Here is a 15,946-nt window from a genome sequence, read left to right as displayed (position 1 = left end):
TAAGTCTAATTAATGCATGAAGAGTTTGATGACAGAGAGTAAGCTGGCCTGGCAGGCTTAGCTATGTCGCTCCCCTCCAACCTGGGAGGAAGGTAATCAAGCCTTATCGCTGTACCTCACAGTCTACTTGAGAAGCTCAATTTGTGAGATCTGAGCTGCTTGCTCCAAGCGCAGACTGCATCACTCTAACAGGTGTCTCTTAAATTCCTACACCAATAATTTAGGAACTTTCACCAGTATAACTAAGCCACATTTTACTGCCTGTGCAACCTTTACTGAATGCTGCATGGAAAAGCACATGAACCTGTCCTTTGTGAGTATATAAATCAACCTTTTTTAACTTATGAAATGAGTGGTCTCTCTCTATGCTGCATATTTTGCTTTGCTGCATATTTTGCAAGAATATTTTTTCCCCAAACCTGGATATTGGCATCTAAGAATTCTATTTTGTATATATCTCTATTTTCCTTGCTACCAACAAAAATGCTTTAAATAAATACAGCATGAGTGTTCACTACTGAATACATGTTATGCTTACCTAGATAAACAGAACTCCAGTGTTTTTTTCAGTACTTCTCGCAAGTCTTCTTGACCTTCTGACTGCAGCTGTTCTTTACCTCCTAGAAATGGAAGACATGAGTTTGACAAAGTCGGGGGGAAACCAAGCCTTCATAAAAAGACACTTCCTTCAAGTGTCAAAAGTCACCTTATTCGCAATGGCAATAGAGGTTAAATAAAGTACCCTTCATATCAACTCATGACACAAAGAGTATCTTGCATCTGATCCTAAATATATGGACTCAGCAGAAACTTTGGTGGAGCTTAGACACACATAAGGGTCGCTTGCATCCACAGTCTACCCACCCCATCTCGTTAGAAAAGCTTGGCTCCATTGAAAAGCCAAGCAACAATCATTTTATATTACCATCAATACATAAACAACTGACAAATTAATTAGGATTCCTTTCCAGTTGCAATAGCTTTTAAGAAATAAGGGTGATGTAAAATATGTAAATATTTGAACAGGAATAGATTTTTATATATCTGGAAGTTATCAAGAAGGCCTCTAGTATTTATTTTTTCTGCTCTGTTATGTACACCCTTTACACACTCAATGCAGACAAGTATCTCAAACGTCATCTTTAAAACTTGAAATATATTACGGTGGAGAAAGAAGTTTGAAATATGTACACAGCACTATGATATAATATGAAAAAATATTCATTTGTTAGCTTCAAAGTACAAAGACCAACATGAAACTCTTATGTAAGAAAGTTGCATTATTCATTATAATTTTAACAGCAAGTGTATGAGCCAGCATTGTGTTTGGTACTACAATGGAAATTCTTGCCATCAGACGTTGCAGCAGACACAAGAGCTAAATTCTTTTTGCTATATTTCTTTAAGTAAAAACTTAGATTATCAGTTGAAAAAAAAAGCAGTAGGGAGCTCCAAATTGATTAGGATGGATTAGAGAATTATTTAATGTTTTGAAAAGTTCCTTATAGTGTTAGGCTGCACTGAACAACATCCAATGCTATCTGCCTGCTTGCTCAATAGAAAAATGCTTGTGCAATGTGACTTCCCTAGACGAGTTATTAGGTTTCCCCAATAACATTAGTTTAAAACAGAAAGTACCCCAGGCAGGTGGTATCTATCCCCAGTCTATATACTGTATCAAAATGGTAGAGCTGTGCATTGGTTGAAATCCTATGTTCACACCCTGCAAACACAGTATTTGACACTATCTGCAGAAGTCTGCAGAGCACGTTTCTAGCCCTGAGATTGTGGAGGATTGATACCATGTAGGCGATGTCATGTGTGGTTTGCACAGTGAGCAGACTTAATGCCCTGCATAGTTTGTCTTTCTCTGTAACCAGCAAAAGCAGAATTACTGAATTAAGCAAATAAAATGTGCATAATGTGAATCATTCAGCTTTTCTTGCCTTTGCCAAAGAACACAATCTTCATTAAAAAAAATTTAAAATAAACATGGCCGATGGTCAGGGATGGTGGGAACTAGAGAGCACCACTCCTGAATTATGCACTGTAGGCACTTTTCATTATACAACTTAGACTTCCAAGATAACATGTCAACACTACAACCTGTGATCCTATAAAATACTCAGTTCATCCAGTAAATATATTCACTAACCAAGACATTGAAGGTTCAAGCATTGTCTGGGCTGTTGAGACTTCAAAGTTTAGATTGCTTTTTAATGACGGAGGCGAGTTTGAACATTTGAAATATTGTACATATGATCAATCTGGTATTTCTTTAAATGTACTGTAGTCACAAGCCCGGGGGCAAACAGTGGTTTGTCCTAAATGAAGCAGACTGAGCCCCACATATAAATACATGCAAATGTGCTGGTAAAATTGTTACATTAATAGGCACTACTTATTTCAGACTATGCATTAAGGATTCGTACGAGCAACTATTGTTACTGTTGATTGTTCTGTAGCAAATGCCTATAATTCAGTGTTGCTCAGGTAAATTTCTTTGGTAGCTTGTAATTTATAAGTTCCTGTCAAAGACATATTTAGGATAAACACTGGGGGTCATTTTGTAAGTTGGAAAACCAGTTAAAAGACATATAAGGAAGCCTCCTCTTTCTTACCTGTCTGAGTGTTTTCGTGTATAGATTCATACTCTGAATGATCTAGAGCCAAAGGGTTCATATCTGTCTGGTCTGACAGTGGAGCTGTCAGTGATGGTTCTTGCAGTTCTGTTAACGATTCATTCTGGTGCTTTTTGTCACCATCACCGTTGGCCTCCAACCCTGCAGAAAAAGTTGCAGGAGTCACAAACCAAGAAATTCTTTATCTGCTTTAAATTAGAAAGTAAAGGCTCAGAGGACCAGCACACTCAGCTAGAATTGTACCTTCTTTGCAGGAATCTGGTGGATGATCTGCTATTTCTTCCCAGGTTTTGCTCACGCCACCATCATTAGCCCCGCTTGCTTCCACATGTAACATATGATTCCCCCATACTTTTGCATTAGGATTTAGTTCAGAAACCTTGGCCGACTCCTAGGAAATAACAATTGAGTTACGCTCTGTTAACTAAATGCCTGTCATTTTACGTGGTTCCTTATTATAAATGCAACCCACAAATGGTTAAAAGATATACAGCAGTGGAATAAGAGTTCTTGCGGCTAGAGACCATTCGATGCTTATGTAAACTCAACCTACATTACTTGTCAAGGCAAATTCATTCACATTTATCATTTGTATAGCTCTATGGAATATTCAAAGAAGTGACATCAGTTGTCTTAGATTCCAAGTTGTTGTACTCTTGTAAGGAGGTATTTCTGACAAGTCTCTCCTCCATCGGCAGCCCCCCCCCCCATAACAATCTTACACCTTTCCCAAAGGACCCAACTCAATTGGGATGGGACCACAGGAAGCTGCAGGAGGTAGCAGGAGTCAGGAAAGCTCTGCTCCATTTATGAAAGTTACCACTCAGGCTTCATTTATATTTATGATCAGATTTATACTCCACTTTTCCCACCAAATGGAGACATCCAACTGATTTTCAACAGTGGCTGCATTCACATGGTTACACTAAATCACATTTTAGTGTTACCAATATGGGCCTGTGCAAGTCTGACATTCATGCGCTACCTCCTTCCATGGTTTAGCATTAGAAGGAGAAGCCTGTGTGAGCCTTGGATCCGAACACTCTCCCATGCCTGGGTGTAGGTATGAAGAGACTGGCAGCTTCTATCTGTTTTTTTATAATAAATAATAATAATAATAATCCCAGTTTAGTGTTATATCTGAGCCCTAAACTGTGGTTAATTTTAACAGTAGTTTACTAAAACAATGCTTCATAGTTAAGATTAACTCCAGTTTGTCCAGATTCAGACTTAAGGCTAAGCTGTGGTTAGTCAAAAATAGAAGGCAATGTTCCTTCTGCCATGCCAGAGCAGTAAACAAACATTATTTTAAAAAAAAGGAGCCATAGGTAAAAGTAAATCTAAGCATTGGCAAGATCAAAAGTGGATATTAACTCCATAATCTTTGAACCAGTTCTGTAAGGGCATGTCCAAACATATTCTTATTACAGAGGAAGGGGGAAAGAAAGTGATTGATACGAGTTTTCTTAAGGCCCCCTAGCAAGCCCATGGGCTGAGGCAAGGTATGAAGAAGGATTCATAGCTTATATTGTACAACTATGAAAATGTCCTCAAAGATGATGGCACTATAAGATTAGATTTCCATCATGTCATAAATGATTGAACTAGCTATCTACACGCGACTCCTGCGGGCTTTTCGACCAGGAGGGAGAAGGGACTGAAACGGCCAGTCAGTCCCTTCTCCCTCCTCGGGGAAAAGCCCCCAAGAGCGGCGCGCTCTTTAAAGGGTGTGCGGCTCCTGCGGGCTTTGCTATGAGGTGGGGGAATTCCCCTACCTCATAGAAAAGCCAGCAGAAGCCCCGCAGCCCCTTTAAAGAGCGCACAGCTTTTGCCTGCTTTTGCGGGAGGTGGGGGAATTCCCTCATCTCCCGCAAAAGCCCACAGGAGCGAGAAGGGATGGACTCGGCCAGTCAGTCCCTTCTCCCTCCTTGGGGAAAAGCCCCCAAGAGCAGGGCGCTCTTTAAAGAGCACGGCTCCTGCGGGCTTTTCGACCCCAATTGTGCCCCCACATCCTCTGGGGCTGGCGATGGGGGAAGAGCTGCTTTCCCCTGCCGTCAGCCTCAAAGCTGGGTTGGAGAGTAGCGGGAAGGTGTTGCGCGCCTTCCCGCTGCCCCCCACCCTCTGGGGGTGGCGATGGGGGAAGCGCTGCTTTCCCCCACCGCCAGCCTCAAAGAGCAGACTCTCCTGGCTTCAGCGGAAGCAACGCGAAGCCTCCGGAGCGCAGGCTTCGGAGGCTTCGCGTTGCTATCGCTGAAGCCAAAGAGCCTGCATTCGCCCCATAGGATGCACACACATTTCCCCTTCATTTTTGGAGGGGAAAAGGTGCGTCTTATAGGCCGAAAAATACGGTATTTCTCTTAATAACAACCCTAGCAGTAACAACTGCTGCAAAACTCCAAACATCATTGCTCTATAGTTTTTAAGCAACAAACCTAGAAACAAATCTAAGCTCGGACACCTCAGTAGGTATGGTGCTGACAATGCCAAGGTTGCAGGTTCGATCCTTGTAAGAGACAGCTGCATATTCCTGCATTGCAGGGCATTGGACTAGATGATCCTCAGGGTCCCTTCCAACTCTAGGAGTCATGTCTTCCTTTACATTAGGAAAGGGCAGGGGCCACCCAAGTTTTGGCTGGCCTTGATAGCCAGCTCAAGTTTGTGATGATGAAGACTCCCCTCCTCAGTTTCAATGCAATCTTGCACACATCTACTCAGAAGCACATCCCACTGTGTTTGATGGAGCTTATTCCTGGCAGGGCATAGGACTTGAGCCTTGGGAGTATTCCCCCCATAGTCCTCCCAGCCTCAATCAAGCAATGCTACCTCTTGCTTAGCAATGTTCCAGGGACATAATATTGCTGGCTGGCTGCCACTGAGGAGCTCTGCTGCCACTACCAGAGGCCGTAACGAAAAGTAAAACACAAATCCAAAAAAGGATTAAGAGAAAGAGCGCTGGTGCTGTCCAGCTTCCAACAGTTAGGTGTGCCCCAAGAAACTCTGGAAAAAAACGAATGAAATGCACCCCTCTATTCAACATGGAAACATGGCAGCAAATCCTGCAACAGCCCAAGCTCAAAGCAGTTACAGCAACCAAGTTAGCATTACAGTAATTCTCTACACACAGTGCTTGGGGAGCAGGGAATTGCCCAGATTAGACATGTGCACTGCAATCCCATATATAGCCTACTCAGAAGTAAGTCCTTCTTACGTGCCCTCAATTAGACCCCGACCACCATTACAAAGCTACCGCTCACAAATGGCTAAAAGCAATTTTACAACGTAATGGTAGCAAGATGTTTTCAAATCCTCGTCCTTTAGCTCTCAGATAAGAGTGCAGGTATAGGGACACCATTATTTACTTCCCAGTTCAAACTTCTGAGAGCAATGATAAAAATCGGCTCATCAATAATGTATTAAAATTTAACCCAATCTGTTTTAGGGAGAATGTTACAGCAAGATGTAAATATCAACTTTGTGGCAACCTTCAGAGGTGAGAGGCAACAAAAGAGATGTGTATGCCTGCCACAACACACAAGATGTGCTGTTATGTATTCCTCCATTTTAGCAATTGACAGTGGCTTAACTCAAACAAATGGAAACACTGCTGGAGTTTTAGAACATCATACATCAAATCAAAATCTTCACCTTGGATTACAGCAACTTTCTTTTTAAAAGTGCCTGATGAATCAAATTATGATGGTGAAATACTTACATATCCTTCATCTCTATCTTGCCATCCCCAGATATCACTGTTTTGTTGTACTAGCAACTGGTAAGGGTATCCTCCCATTTCAAAAGAAGGAATGGTCACGTCGCCAGTTTCATTTTGGAGCGCCTCACTAGCACTGCATGAGCTATCCGTTTTGTTAAAAGATGAATTAATCCACAAATATCCCATCAGATATTCCTGATCATCTGTAAACTTGGCAGATGAAAACAAACTACTTAGTGGAGCAGATGGACAAAGCGGATCACCTTGGGAATCGCCCATATCCATTTTGTGTGCGTTATCAGTTTCCTTTAATATATCTTCCATCAGATCCAATACATGCTTTGCATTGCCTTGGTCACATTCTTGATCGTTAACAGAGGCCAGAGGTATTTCGTACGAAGGAGTAGCGGCATATTTGTCTACCTGCTTGGGGTCAATACAAGTCCCACCTGCATCAGTACAAGTCAGAGAGTCTTTGGCATCTGATCTGGAAGCACATTCCACCTCAATGTTCACTTTCTGCTGGCCATTTTGGGGAGCAGAGTCCTTTGCATTTTCTGTTAATATATCTGCACAGGGAATTGAAACTTCAGAATTTAAAGGCCTAAGAGGGCACATGGTTTCCATTATACTCTGTTTGGGTAAAGAGCTGTTTTCGTAGAATCCTGATTTTCCTCCCCTTGATCTGGTAGATGTCTCAGTGTGACTAGTTTCTATTTTTACATTTCTAGCATCACTTTCATCAACTGATGCAGTAAGTCTCTCTGTTTCAAGCTGACTATTAGCTTGATCAATCTGCAGGATACTTAAAGACTCCTCCAGAACTAAAGGCCTCTCTTGCATATTTGAAGATACTCTAAGTTTTTGCATTAGATCATTATTGCCATTTAACATACAGTCATCTTGAACAGTGAAATTTTCAGAACATGCCTTGGTTTCTATTTCACTATGTGTTTTCCTTTCATGGTGTGTTCCCCATTTCAACCCATTTAGAGGCTCTTCTGCAGTTGCTATTAATTTGTGAGGGTCAGTCCCTGCACTCAGCTGATCTTCCAGTCTATGGAATGTACATTTGTTCCATAGCTTGCATTGTTCATCATTCAAATCCATCTCACTCGCTTCAGAATGTGCTAAAGAGACACAGCAGCTGTTATCTTCGTTAAGTGAACTGGAATAGTCATTTGTTTTGCCATCCTTTTTAGAGAGGTTGTGTGGAACTTGAACTTCCAAGCAATTTTCATTTTGGATTCTTTCATATTCATTTACATTAAGAGGCTTAGAAAAAGTTAATGTCTCTTTGCTTCCCCATGATCCTTCTGTCAAATCACTCATCTCTGAAGGTATGTTATCTATTTGAGACAGGTTTTGCTGAGCAGCCCTTATAAAGTTGCCATCTTCATAACTGGTAAACTCTGAAACATGGGGTATTTCCACTTCAAAAGCCACACTCTCTGATGTTGGAAGTGTTTTAATGGTGCTTTCTTTCAGATCCCCATGGGAGCAGAATGTTCCAAGATCAGAATCATCTTCATATTTCAGGAGTAGCTCTGGATTAAACTGTTCAGAAAAGTTAGGGGTTTTCTTATCACTGCAGGCAGATACTCTCCAAAATTCATTTGTGCTTCCTGCAAAGTTTTGCCTATTCACTTGACTTTGGTTTTTTGTGTTATTTTGACTTACAGAGAGGAAATGACCAGTTGTGTCCTCAAACTCTGATGAAAACTTCAGGCTTCCCAACAACTGTTTAGAGTTTTCACCTTCGGTATTTTGATTTTCATTAGATTCAGACTTTACACCTTCAGTGACACATTTGTTCTCACTATTGAAAAGGGACGTCCATGCATGAGTCCTGCTTTTTAATTGCAGAGAATATTTTATGCCTTTCTCCAAATGCACAAGTGTTGGAGAATTATTGTTTTCACCAAGTGATTCATTCACAAAGATTCTACTACTATCTACCATATTCATTTCCTGGGTTCTATTTTTAGTAAGATCTTCCCCATGTGCTTGTGCCCTTAACACATCTGCTGCTATTCTGTCAGTATTTAACCTGTGATCCCCATTCACTAAGCCAACTGGAGCTTTTACCCCCATTTCACTTTTTGGCATCAGTAAACTATCCTTTATTATACTGGGAGATTCATCTTTCAGAGCACTGAAGTCAACAGGCACCTGAACCGGCTTCTTCGGGACTAACAATTCCTTTCCACTTTCCCCAGGCAATGTCATACCGTACATCTCCTGAACAGCTGAACTTTCTACCTCTAAAGCAGTCTCTCCGTGCACAATAGCTTGCCCTTCTTCTAGATCCATTCTCAGATCATCATCAACTATACAAATACTGTAGAATTCATCTCTGGTACTTATATGGGGCCTGTCAATATCGAGATAAGCAAAGCTTGAAGCTGCTGTTTCTCTGTCTGCTCTACCTGAACCTACTGCACTACAATTACTTTTAACAGGATCTACTTCATCCTGCACTAATAAGCACTCACCCATAACTGGCTTGCCTTTTATTCCACATGTACTTAAGGCTTTCGGGAAGATGCTTCCTTGGCTTACAGCCACCGGCACACATGAAGAAGTACTTTCAAATGAACGGCATGGCTTTCCAGCTACAGTAGATCCTGTTTCATTATTGCTATTAATATGGTAGCTGCCTGCATTATTCACACATTGAACATTACTACTGCTACTTTCTGGAAGATTTTCAGCACCATCCATATCTTCCATTCGTCCGCACTCTTGTAAACTGCCATACCCATTCAAGACCTTTCTTGCATTATGTGGATAAAGATTAAAAGATCTACTGGGATTGTGGCCACCTTCAGCGATCCCCGCACAATGGCCTGAAGGATATTTAACTGACTCTACGCAATTATTATGAATAGCAGGTGTTCCAGAAACTGCCTCTTGGATTACATGCAGCTCCTTTCTTTCCATGGTCTCCAAAATGGAAGTTAAAGTTTTACTTATCCCGTTTTCCGACGTCTCCTCTTCAGTTGATTTTTGCAAAAGACTCATCTTCTCATTCTTGCTGTTGAGTTCTTTACTGAAACAGCAACCCATTTTTATGTTGCCTTTTACAAGTCCCGGAACTGTGAGCTCTTTACTGCATATACCCACTTCACTTCAAGGCTGCTGGGCAGACAAGCCAACACCCAGATGCCAAAAATAGCACTGTTTAAACAGTGCAGGGGGTTCATATGCTATTGCCACTCAAAATCCAAAGCCCAGTTCCTAAAATGCCTCTATGTAAAGTCGGCATGCTAAACATGCTAAACAATGTGACTTTCAGCTATCTATTTTTCTGGCTTGTACTAGGTATTTGGAATATTTTCTTCATTTTTTCATCTCCCAAACAATGAAAGTGTTCAGAACTTTAGCTGTCTGTCTCTCCTTCTAAATGTAAGAATGCCTTGTCAGAGCAGCCACTTCCATATTGAACTGAATAACAAAAAAGGGTGCATATGCATCCTAACCTACTGCAATACTGCATGTTAATTTGCTGAAATTAGGAATTGATAGAACAAGGAAACTCTGTTAGGGGCTCAACAGGATTTTTCTATCCAAAGTACAGTTCAAAGCCTCAGAGTTCATTCTAAAGGTACTGCAAATTAAAACCGCTCCAATAATTCCTTGCTTTTTACATTTTTTGCGGGGCTGGAGAGAGAAGAGAACAATGAAGACCATCCTGCTTGCCCACTTCCAACATGTAATTTACATACTATTCTCACATGACCATTTGCACTAACACGATTCACCTCAATTTCTCGATGTGATGCCCAAAACTGAGGCGGGGGGGGGGGATGTGTCCGAAACAATTCAGTTCTGTCCACAAAACATGGGCGTGAGAAGGAGAAAGTCCACAAAAGAAAAACCATTCCATGTGGCATACCCTGACTAGGAAAACCAACAGGTTTTGCCTCAGTCTGGCTAAAGAGAGAATGTCCACACGTTACAGAAGGGATGGGGAACATTTTTGGCTCTGGGGATCAGATCTTTATCTGGCCCTGCCCGATGGGCCAAATTTCACAGATGGGTGGGAATGTGAATCCTTATTTCTGGATGTGCAGGTTCAGATGTCTAAAGCTTTGTTGGCCAGCCTATGTTTTCCTAAACCAAGAGAACCGTGATGCCTGTTCTGAGAAAGACAATCAGGCTACATTATTTCCCTTAGCTGAGCCAGAAGACCTCTCTTAACGCTATTCCAGAAGACCTCTCTTAAAGCTCTTTGCTATTGAAATGAAAGCCCTGTGTGTGGCAGCAGAAAGTCAAAAAAGCAAGCATATAAAAAAAACAACACAATTGTTACACAAAGTCGCATATTCCTGTTTTAGACTTTGGGAACCTGTGACAAAACTTCTCCTTTGAATGGATATAACTAGCAGAACCAGAAAGCTGAAAGGTTGCTTTCTGTTTCATATGCTTAGCACAACTAAATGAAATGAGCCAAGAAATGACTTCTATTTGCTGCAGAACCGATACAGAAAATAACTTGTATCACAAGTTACCCAAAGCAAGCATAAGATTCAGGGGATAGAACAGTGGCTAAAATAACCACACTTTCATGTATTCAGATTTATCAAGTCTTCACCATGATACTTACTAGATGAGAACTATCTTTAACTTCTTGTACTTGCTGCACCTGCGGTTCAGCCACAACTTTAGGGTCCTGATCAGAAGTCATGAGCTGCCTGCTTTCTGGCTCCTCAGAGAGAACTGTATTGATCACCACCTAAGCTGCAGGATAGAAGAAGAAAAAAGGCATTAAGAATGCATAGCTCATTTTGTATATTGCTAACTGTGGTAAACAGAAGGCAATGCCACTCAATAACAGTTTACAGACTGCACTGAAAAGTCCAGGGTTCATACTGGATCTTCAATTTTAAAAAACACGATTGGGTTCTTCTCAGGCTATTCATAGCCTCACCGGCAAAGACAAAATTTCTCTATAAATACATGACAAGCTGGAAACTCATTGCTACCACAATGAATCTAAAAAGTATATCCAAACTACTCCATTGTGGTTTATGTGTTTGGTTTGGCTTATTATCTCATCAAGTTACTCTCTGAAGAACAAGGGGACACAAAATTTAAGGCTGTAAAGTTGATTGCAACTGTGAGTGATGTTGCAAACCATTTAAAAAAAAAAGAGAGGAAGAAATAGAACCATGCCCACCAAGCTGATAGACTGGCCTGTTGACTCCATGGAAACAATTGGCATTTGCAATAAAGACTGGACAGATGACTAAACATGTTTGATTAGTAAGCAATGTTTATACATGGGTGTCTCCATATTTGAAAACAAATACAGCCCCAGTTAGGTGTGTGAAGTATCGCCAAAACAGACTGGTCATATTGCTAAAGGATTGAGAAACTGCAATTCGCAAAAGTGTTTTATATAGAGCAGGTGTGGGCAGACTTCAGACTTGTAGGGTCTACTTTTTGTTTTTTACTAGAACTCTAGGGTTCTAGTTCACAATAGTGGCGGGTCAGAGCCAGTTGTCTGCTGAACCTCACTGTGCCACAGACTGGGATAATTTGCATATATATAGTGCAAAACTGCATTTAAGTAGAAGAGCCTCTAGTCTTGCTATTAGTAGTCAAATCCTTGCTGGCCAACTGGTGTGTCTACTGCAAGTCACCCTGTGATCAAACTTCTGCCTATGCAGACATAAAGACTTTCAAAATGTAATTTGACAATGCTAAGCATATCTTGATTTTGATTTTTAATGTAGCCATTCAGGTTAGACAATTTTAGCTGCATCGTTGCAATTTATACAATTTACCCCATGACATAGAAGATGGGTGGCACAAATGTCAAGTATCTTTCCCACACAGGGATTTTGAATGAAGCACTAGGATAACAATGTGGTATGGTGGATAGATGTTTGGACTACAACTCTCATCAGCCACAAATGGCGTAGCTAATGGTAAGAGGTTTTGGCAGTTTTAAGTCTAAAATGTCTGCCATCAAGTGGAGGAAGGCTGGGTTACAATGATGGACGTAGACTAGGGAGGTCAAATTGCTGCTCAGCCATAAGATCGCTACTTGGCTGGAGAGAGGTTTCATAAGAAATTATTCATAATTCCAATTTAATAAATGAAGTACCTATCATGACTTTGCCGCCTGTAAAATCGGATTAACACAATATTAAACCTTCTGAGGCAGCTGCTGCAACAAGTATTTAGCATGACTGAAAGTGCTATAGAAAAAAACGTTGGAACACACAAGCCTTTCACCAATGCTCCTGGATCGGTACCCTGAAACCCACTTCAGCAGGAAACATCAGCTCTTTGAAATTTACAAAGGAAGCACTGTTGGCTAATATGAACAGCTGCACTGCAACATACAACATATGCTGGTTTCACTGATCTTCCCCAGCCTTTCCAATGAAGCTGTGTTTAGCTCTATGCAAAGGGGAATAGCTATATCACATTTCTCTATCACAGTTCACAGGCTGCTTCTGCTTCTTATTCTTCTTATTTGTATTGCATTTTACAGCTATAACAAAACATATCTTAAATATTAAATCACAAAAAGCAGTAACTGAAGCCAATATAAATAATCAAGAACAATCCCCAAGAAAAAAATAAAATCAATTGCAAAGAAACTGTTGTCTATGGTGAATACTATATTTCTGCTTCACAGATGTTTGTGCTAAGAAGACTTATCTCATTTCATCTTGTGAAAAAACCAGCACACTAATTATTTTAAATGAAATTTGTCATTTTGCATTTGAACTTGACAATTTTTACTTGCAATGATGGAGAATCCATTCTCCTTTCCTGGTCAAATCTACTATAGCAGAAAACGACATGGAGTTCCTTTCTTCCTGATCAAGACCATTCCATAAATAATTTGCCAGTTAAAAAAAAGAAAGATAATTCAGAATCATAGATTTTAGTTCAGTACTGAAGACACATTACTTTTGAATTTTCAACCAGGAACTTCTTGGCTCTAAAGACTCTGCTGCATAAGCTGAAAGCATTCAATGGAGCAAGGCCCATCTTATCAGGATTCAAGTTCAGCTTCTTGTCTCTCATTCATGCCACTGCCAATGGGATGAAAAACACCCTCTCAACACAACCTTCTGCATTCTGTACCCTGCGCAGACCAGAACCACTGTAGCACAATCCCCCCAGTTCCCATTCCAGATAGCCACACTATTGTGAATTGGCACTGAAAGCTGCAGAGACATCAAGAAGCAAGAGCAAGTCATGCTCCCCTTGTCCCACTATCTGTAAAGGTCATCCATCATGCAGAGCAAGACGTGATTCTGTACCATGGCCAGATTGGAACCCAGACTGGAACGGATCCAAGAATGCTTGTGTTATCCAAGAATGCTTGCAGATGTCCCACCACCTTCCTCAAGAAGGGAGTATTTGTGAATGCTTCATAGTTACTCCAACCCAAGGGGTTCAGGGATCATTTATTTAGAAGTGACCATACCATCCCTCTCTGAAGGCAACAGGGACCACTCCCTGAGAGAAGGGCATCAAAATGGGTCCATCACCCATACAAGGGAAACTGCCACTACCAGTCCAAACTTCACCAGGTAACGTTCCAATCAAGACAAGGGAAGGCCAGTGGCGTAGCGTGGGAGGTGCAGGGGTGGCCGGCCGCAACATCGGGGGGGGGGGGCGCTCGCACTCGCAGCTCTCTGCCCCTGCCTGGCTCACTCACTCTCTCTCGCTGCAATGAGCCAAGAAAGACTGAGTAATCTAGCAATACTGTCCATTGAGAGAGACTTTAATGTAGCTTTCAATTCCGTTGTTGAAAAATTTGCACTAATTAAAAGCAGGCGAATTTAAATTAATCTGTATATACAGATTGATATCTTGCACTTCTATTAAAGAATTACAATTAGAGGTACAGGATTGAGGAAGTTGGCTCCATCTAGCCCAGTCTTGGATCATCTCCAGGGTATGGTTCCATTTTGATGTTTAGTTTTTGATCTTGATATTTTTTGTCATTTACGATGGTTGTGAGACGACATATATAGCATGGCCCATGCTAGGTTACTACATTTGTAGATTTGTATTCATAGACCTGCTGAAAATGTGGAGAATGTGTAATGCATGTTCTCTCAATAAAGTGTTTGAAAATAAACTTGTATTTAGATGCATTTTACTTTAATTACATCAGTATTTTCATAACAAACAATACATGTGCTTAGGGGGTAAGGGTTTCTTTAACTAATCTAGTGGAAGAGACTCGAGTGCTAAAATCCACGGGTTAGGGGGCGCAAATTACTTGCCTTGCCCCAGGTGCTGCCAACCCACGCTACGCCACTGGGGAAGGCATTGCACACCCACATCCCACCCGGTTACTTCTGGACCTTCCCTCATATCACTTGGGACAAAAACTACATAAAGGGCATGCCCTGCCTCATGTGTTGGTTCTATGACCATTAGAGACAGCTCTATGGTTGTCATGGAGACCATGAAGCCACATGGCGGTCCAAGAGCAGTCTCCGCATGCATGCAGAAGGTGCCAAAAACAATGCCAAAGACCCGTCTTGGTCACCTCATCAGGGATGTCGGTGGACAACAGGATTTTTGATAGACTAGCAGTATCTAAACCATCCTAAGACCAAGAGGTTTTCTGGTAAAGGAGATGGTGCTTCTATGGACCATGTTGTTGTTGTTGTTTAGTCGTTTAGTCGTGTCCGACTCTTCGTGACCCCATGGACCAGAGAACGCCAGGCACCTCTGTCCTCTACTGCCTCCCGCAGTTTGGTCAAACTCATGCTGGTAGCCTCGAAAACACTATCCAACCATCTCGTTCTCTGTCGCCCCCTTCTCCTTGTGCCCTCCATCTTTCCCAACATCAGGGTCTTCTCCAGGGAGTCTTCTCTTCTCATGAGGTGGCCAAAGTACTGGAGCCTCAGCTTCACAATCTGTCCTTCCAGTGAGCACTCAGGGTTGATTTCCTTCAGTATGGAGAGGTTTGATCTTCTTGCAGTCCATGGGACTCTCAAGAGTCTCCTCCAGCACCATAATTCAAAAGCATATGGACCATAGCAACACACATATCCTCCATCTAGCTTGGTGTTGTACTGAGGACTCATATGGGTACAGTTGAGTTAGATGAAGCTCATCCAGCTCATCCATCCAAGCAATGGTAACACATGCCAATCAAGTTGTGAATAAGCAGAGTCTTATTCTGGACTGACCAGCACTACCAAATCAGACGGCTCAATGTATTCCCATAGTAGAGGTTTTCAATTTACTATTTTAAGCAAGGTGTAATGATTAGGTGAAGGGGAACGTGTGATCACTTAATTTTCACCCAAAGGATCTAAGAAAGGATGAAGCACTTTTAGAACAAAACAAGAACTTGCTTACATTTAAAGAGGTTAAAGCTTAATTGTTACTTTTGAAAGGCACAACACTTTGTTTCAAATCAACACCCTTTACAGAGATATTTAAGATCTTTCTTAAGTAACTTCACGCTTTTAACCTGTCACTGCTAAAATTCTTTCTAGGATAGCTATTGTCTAACACTCCCAGTCCCTTCCAGAATCTTTCCCTTCTCCTCATGTAGACAGAACCTTGCCTGCTCACAGATAATCCTGTCTTACCT

The 15,946-nt window shown here is 41.4% G+C and overlaps 1 protein-coding gene across 1 annotated transcript in view; it reads right to left on the bottom strand.

Annotated features, from left to right (window-relative positions):
• LARP4B (La ribonucleoprotein 4B) overlaps positions 1–15,946 on the bottom strand; it is a 70,790-nt gene that overhangs the window by 28,173 nt on the left and 26,671 nt on the right. The window contains exons 2-5 of the mRNA XM_081931718.1: positions 10,964–11,097; positions 2,886–3,033; positions 2,622–2,783; positions 539–620 (exon numbers count right to left, since the gene is read on the bottom strand). Coding sequence (XP_081787844.1) covers positions 539–620; positions 2,622–2,783; positions 2,886–3,033; positions 10,964–11,044 — 473 coding nt within the window. The 5' untranslated portion in view covers positions 11,045–11,097. The remainder of the gene's footprint in view (positions 1–538; positions 621–2,621; positions 2,784–2,885; positions 3,034–10,963; positions 11,098–15,946) is intronic.

Source organism: Podarcis melisellensis (genome assembly GCF_964234715.1).
Source record: "Podarcis melisellensis genome assembly, chromosome: 12".
Classification (NCBI taxonomy): domain Eukaryota; kingdom Metazoa; phylum Chordata; class Lepidosauria; order Squamata; family Lacertidae; genus Podarcis; species Podarcis melisellensis.
Note: the sequence above shows the minus strand (reverse complement) of the source record. Positions and strands in the feature narration are given on the sequence as shown.